This window comes from Alligator sinensis, unplaced genomic scaffold, assembly GCF_000455745.1.
Source record: "Alligator sinensis unplaced genomic scaffold, ASM45574v1 scaffold642_1, whole genome shotgun sequence".
NCBI lineage: Eukaryota > Metazoa > Chordata > Crocodylia > Alligatoridae > Alligator > Alligator sinensis.
In genome coordinates, this window is record NW_005842289.1 from 157,235 (window position 1) to 163,708 (window position 6,474).

A 6,474-nucleotide genomic window follows, 5' to 3' on the forward strand; every position below is an offset into this window, starting at 1 on the left:
GGCATAAGGAAGAATTTCTTTACTGTCCGAGCCCCCAAGGTCTGGAACAGCCTGCCACCAGAGGTGGTTCCAGCGCCTTCATTGAACACCTTCAAGATGAAACTGGATGCTTATCTTGCTGGGATCCTATGACCCCAGCTGACTTCCTGCCCTTTGGGCGGGGGGCTGGACTCGATGATCTTCCGAGGTCCCTTCCAGCCCTGATGTCTATGAAATCTATGAAATAACATCTGTTTATGGGTGATCAAAAGGAAATTGCATGCTCTGTAGGGAATTTCTCCCCAGTTCTTGGATAGGATAAATGGTATCATAGGTACCATGGGTCATAACGGCATCCTGGCTCAAAGGAGTACATATCTGCCTACAGCTGAAATAATATTGGGCTGACATCAACATAGTGTGACTCTGTAAACCATGGGCATGCAATTATTTTAATGGAGGGCTGCTTACCAAGTTTTGGCAAACTGTCAAGGACCGCATGGGGAGCCCCGCCCCTTGACAGGTATCCCGCTCCCTGATCACCACCCTGTGACTGGAAGTCCCTCCCCTTGGCCCCAGAAGTACTCTTTTCGGCAAGCGAGTTTGCCGTCTCGGAACCAGAAAAATACCAAATTATATTCTAAAAAGAAAACATCTACAACATTCATGAATTTTATTTCAAAAAATTACTTTATCCTGGTTTACGTGTGTTTGTGTAGTGTACATAGAAGTTATTGTATATAATAGCTTAAAATGAAGTTTTTCTTACCCACCCCACCACAATATGTGGGGTGTGGGGGAGGGTGTGGGTGTGCCTGTGCAGGGTGGATAGGTGTGGGGGTGGATATGGGGTTTGTGGGGGCTGTGTGAGGGGGAACGGGTGGCTGGGTTGTGTGAGGAGGTGTGTGTGTAGAGGTCTGCATGTATGGCAGTGCGAGAGGGGGTGTTGTGGGTGCATGTGTATGGTGGGGTCTGCGTGTGGGACTCACCCTATGAAAACACACACGCATCCCAGGGTACTGGCACAGGCCCATGCTCCCGCGGTCCGACAGTGCAGCCAGGAGCCATGTGGTCAGCAGTGTGGGAGCAGGAAGGCAGGGAAATGTCTGGGGTTGGGGCAGGGCTAGGCTGCTGCATCCTGTTGCTTGCTCTCCCTGGGTCCTACTGCCCCTGGCTCCTGTCATCTTTGACAAGCAGCCAAGAGCAGATAAATATTAATTTTCTAAATTTTTTAGGGGTCCTACAGGCAAGATAGAATGGCCTGGTGGGCCAGATACAGCCTGCCGCCAGTATTTGCCCACCCTTGCTGTAAACAGAATTATTACATGACTGATCCATAGACAAGAGGGTTTCTAGAACTGGTTTTCTGTTAGTGTGACTTTGCCTAAGAAAGCTGACAATGACTATCCATATGCAGTAATAGAACTGTATGAGGCACAGGAATGTCAGTGAATGCTGCAGGTCAGGAGCGAGTGGGATTGACTGGAGTAGTGTAGGAATGCAGTGTCGCCCGAAGAGCAGAAACATAACATTTGCCTATTGTAGATTCCTGTCCCCTAGGATCATCTAACATATCTTGTGTGTTTGGTTTCAGGACATTGATATTAATACAGATGATGAGCTGGATGCATATATTGAGGATCTGATCACCAAAGGAGACTGACGAGCCCAGATGCAGCAATGGGGCAGTAGCATAGAGGAGTTGGCCCCTGCGATCTCAGAGACATGGATTCCTGCAGTGGAGGGGGGACCAGAGCAGCACATGAAAGGGGAGGGCTGTTAGACTGTGTATATTGACGTGTCGGTGTACAAACTGTTCTTGTGATTTTAAATGCAAAAAAAGACATTTGTGCTGTTGGCGGGAAAGTTTTTAACATTGTAGTTCTTCAAACCTCTTCCCTTTGTTTATAAATATTTATTTTTTAAAAGAAACAGGAACTGTACCTGGTACGACAGAAGGGCTGCAGTGTTGTTTTTGTTTTTGTCTTTTTCTTTTTTTCTAGTGCGGCAAAATTACAAGAGCCTTTCTGCTTTTGGGGAGTATGTTGGGGTTTTAAACAAGCTCGTGGCATGAGAACATCCTGTCCAGCAGCTTTGCAGCAGGTGTCTCTTCAGATTAAGGCAAAATCTAGCAACAGCCTGATGGAAACACCTACTCTGAGGTCTTGAATTGCTAAGCAGTGCAAGAGCGGACCTTGGGAGAATTCTACCTAGGGCAAAAGAGGCTTAGATTCAGGGCTTTCCAACCACATAGAGAGGATCAGGCAATATGTGTTGCTTTTCTGGGGCCAGCAGTGGGATGGAGTTGAATTGCAAGGGCTTTAACAGTAGGGATGTAGTTTCTGCCAGCAAGGAAGTTTGACACATCTGTGCTTTTAGAGAGGTGGAGGCTTACAGGGAATGAGATTTAACATACCAGGGTCCCTAGTACCTTGCTGTGAGTTATCAGGCCAGGGAGATGGAGAGGGTTAAAGTCAAAGTTCTCTTGTAGCAGTTGCCTTTTTGCACTGTCTTTGCCATTGTTCCTCTGAGGCTTGATTTGCAAGGCAGAGATAGACTCCCTGACCAGTAAATAAAGTGACCCTCTGTTCTAAATGCCACTCCCTCAGCTCTTTTTTGCTTTACTCTGCTCAGTCTTCCAGACATTTTAAAATAGAAATCTGGAAATAGAGCCTTTTACCTTTTCAGTCACTGGATCACATCCAACCTCCTTTCAGCAACAAAGACAAATCTTTCCACTTGCAAGGCAGTTCAGAGGCTGTCATATAGTGTGTTACAGAGATTAGCTGTTTGTTGCCTATGAGTTCTGAATTTCTTAGAAAGCCAGTCCTTGAACTCAAACAGGGCTCAGGAAGCTGAAAAACTTCCCTATGCTTCCTTGACAAAACTGTCCTCAGGAATACCCCTGCACCTTGGAGAAATGAAAATATCTATGGAGAAAGGTAATATAGTAAGCACTGCTGTTTTATTAGAGGTACAGGCAAGATTCAAGTGCTTATGATGACCTTATCACAAGCAACAGTCAGTCAAAGGGAGCTTGCGTATTAACCTTTAGAGCAATGGTCACCAACCGGTGGATTAAGATCCACCAGTAGATCTCGAAGCCTCTTGTGATAGATCTGAGGCTGGCGTGGGGGGGCTGAGTGCCTGCGTGCATGCAACACACGTGCCTCAGCCCAGCAGGTCAGTCCATGGGGGAAGAAAGGGGCAGGGGCTAGATGGAGGCTCCCGCTGTGAGGGACTGTGCCACAGAGGCAGGAGCAGGGGCAAGTTGAGTGAGGCCCTGGCTGGGTGGGACTTAACTGCTGGGGAGGCGTGCCCCCAAATAATCTTTTCTCCCTTTGCCCTCTCCCTCCTCACTGACTTACCTGCTGGGGATGGGGTGGCGGTAGCACACAGTAAATCTTGGGTTGCTTTTAAGTGCCAAGGGTGATCTCCTTAAAAAGGTTAGAGACCACTGCTTTAGAGCCATAAGGAGGGGATGTCAAGTTTTTCATATACATTAACATCCTTTCCTTTTTCTCTGCTGCTTGCTTAAGGTCCCACTCCTCTTTGTTAACTTTAAGCTGCCAGCCTAGATCACCTCTCAGCTGATTTGCATTGCTCTCTCTGTACTCCTGTTGCTCAGGAACATTCAAGGCAAGACTTCTCATCCACACTGACTTCTTATTGGCCAAAAAAACTTGTCTTTTGCTCCACCATACCCAATGCCTTAAAAATTTAGCCACACTGTAGGTGACTCATGTCTAATTAGAGGGATGCAACTTTGGACACCCCATGGTTGAGCATTTTCTAAGGGTTAGGTGAGTTTAGAAATTGTTGCACTATGAATAATATGAGAGTCTCCTACTTTTGGAGTTAGGAAAAGTGGCTTACAATTGTGCTCCCCTCTGAACCAGTTGTATTGTGCCAGAAACCTCATATCCTACAGCAAATATGCAAGATCTTCTGCAGTGATGTGAAATGAACTGTCCTGCTGTGATTGCAGTAACAAAGCTCAGAGTCTACTAATGCAACAGTTATGGCAGCTAATCAATAAGAGGATGTCAGCCACAAAAACCACCCCAGAGAGAGTACTTCAATCTTGCAGATACTAACAAACTCCACAAATAACGTGATTCTGTGAAGACCAAGAGCTCCTTTTACTAAGGAAGAAGTAGAGCTTTTGTTTTAAAAAGTAATTGAGTATGTAACCAAAAATGGTCCCTGTTGTTAAGAAATATGCTGAGAGATTCTCAAGACATGCAGACCTGTTTTACCCTGCAGCTGTTAGAAATGTCCAAGAAAATAACAGAAAAAAACCAATATCCTTCAAGTAGGTGTCCAAATATGTGTTTTCACTTGTGGGTGTGTCTCATGCCTTGTGTTTTGACTGGGGACTTGTCTTTGCAGTATTTGTTGAGTATATTTAGCTGTGCCTCTTCCTTGTGTCCATGTGCTAAGGAGATAAAAGGCAGATGTTCCTGTGCCTCAGTTGCCTTGCTATGGATGGATCACTCCTTCATAGTTCCTAATGACCTGTAAACCTCAGAAGCAATACACAGAAATGAACTCACTTTTTATTATGTCTTCTCAGAAAACATTTTGCTGAACTAGGAAGAGTCCTCAGAATTATTTTCTTACCTTACCTGGGGACAACCTATATCCCCCAGACTTTGGCTTAGCACTAGTCAGTACCTGTTCCCTTGTTCCCCAGTTCATTGATGCTGCTATGAGACAACTCCATATTCACTATGGCATAGGTTCTTAGGTTGTCTGCATTCTTCCCATTAACCTGAGTTGAATGGATCCAATTGTGATACAGGAAGGGGTGGCCCAGATCTGTTAGATCTTGGGTTCAGGCTGTGAAGGACAAAGGAGAAGGAGCCATTTTCTCCTGGATAAATCCCTTGGCTTAAAGTCAGACCCAGGGTCAAAAAGCTTGGAGCAACCTATTATGCCTCTGCCACTGTGAGCCAGTAGGGAGCACAATGCATGATGCTTATGCCTACTGGTATCTGCTCATCAGTCCTAATCCAGGTTTAAGAGGCAGATTGCTACTCAGGAACAGACCTAGAAACCCTTCTCATCAATTTTCTTCAACCTGGGAAGGGTATGCATGTAGAAAAGACCCCTGACACCTCTCTGCTTATACAGGCCGCACACAGTTTATGAAGAATCATGAGTTTTAGCCCTTACACCACCACTTGGCCCTTAGAATAAGTCCTGTGAAAGTTCAGAGAGGCCCAGATCAAAGATACACCAGTGCAGATCAGCGTCAAAACAGGTTGGAATCATGGAGGGTTTACAATTAATTGATAATGCCAGCTGGGGAGAGGGCTTATGAGGTTTCCACACTTACCCATGGTAGTACCAAGTGATGAGCAAATGGCCCCAGCCCAACACAGGATGCCATTCTCTTGGCCCTGCTAAAGTAACACACATGGGGCCACGTTTTTAGGGATGTCCTAGCACTGAAATTCTCTGGCACTAGATCCCAAACTGATGGCTCCAGGAGTACCTTTTGTAAGGCCCAGTAGCATGGTCTGGTTATGAGATGTCAATAATAATGGAGACATCTGTTATCTCTGGCACTGAGTTTTCCTTGCCTGAACATTGGTAGGGTGCTCCTCAGGCACCAGATTGCCACCTCCACTGGTGCCTATGCACTGTAAACACTGACACTGCATAGACCAGATGACAGACCACAGCACCTGGGAACAATGGTCTAAAGCAGGGATGTGAAACTTGCAACCCACGGACAGTTCTGAACCACAGAGCCATGTTGTGTGGGTTATGGGACGGAGAGGGGCTAGGAATTCAGAGACTGGGCAAACGGTCAGGACCTGCCACCTAAATCTAGGGCAGAGAACCCCATTTGACATGCATCTTGGCAGGAGAGTGGGTGACAACTGTGAACAACCAATGCAGCTGGATCTGGCCCATGAGCCTTGAAGTCCAGACCCAGTCCAGGTGTGTATGTGTTTGACACAGCTAGGCTATGTATTACCTGACAATGTAAGCATGGCTGATTAGGCTTTTGGATTTCCAACAATTCCCCCATACTATGTGACTCCATTCATATTAAGGGCCCCTACATGAGGAGAGTTTGATTTTCCAGACCATTATGAATAGTCACTATTGATAGCTGTAGCAGACCAGTAGGGGGCGCTTCTGTGCTGAGCCACCTGCCTTGCTGCCTGTCCAGCTCCCAAGCTCCCAGTGCTTCTCCTGGGGTGCCTCCCATCTGGCCAACCTTCCTGGAGCATGCCTGCAAGCCTGGGGTAACTGCTGCCACCACCCAGGGATCTGGTCTGTATTTGGGCCCTGTGCCTCCCAGGGTACACAGGCCTTATAGACCTTGAGGGTGCTTGACCCAGTGCGAGAACGTGGAGTACCTCCTTTAGCCTGAAGCACAACAAGTAGGCTCCCCTAGTCAGCCAAGCATAGGGAGCATCAAGGCAGGTCCAATCCCTGTCCCCACAAGTCCACCAAACTTGTAGTGGAGAGCTTTAT

At 46.8% G+C, this 6,474-nt stretch overlaps 1 protein-coding gene across 3 annotated transcripts in view; it reads left to right on the forward strand.

Moving 5' to 3' along the window:
* The window catches only part of MORC2 (MORC family CW-type zinc finger 2), a 111,252-nt gene extending 109,318 nt beyond the window's left edge, over positions 1–1,934 (forward strand). For all 3 annotated transcript variants that reach the window (XM_006028088.3, XM_006028089.3, XM_025209444.1), the window contains one exon: positions 1,574–1,934. In XM_006028088.3, the coding sequence (XP_006028150.1) occupies positions 1,574–1,642 (69 nt within the window). In that variant the 3' untranslated portion in view covers positions 1,643–1,934. The remainder of the gene's footprint in view (positions 1–1,573) is intronic.
* Positions 1,935–6,474: the final 4,540 nt, after the last annotated feature.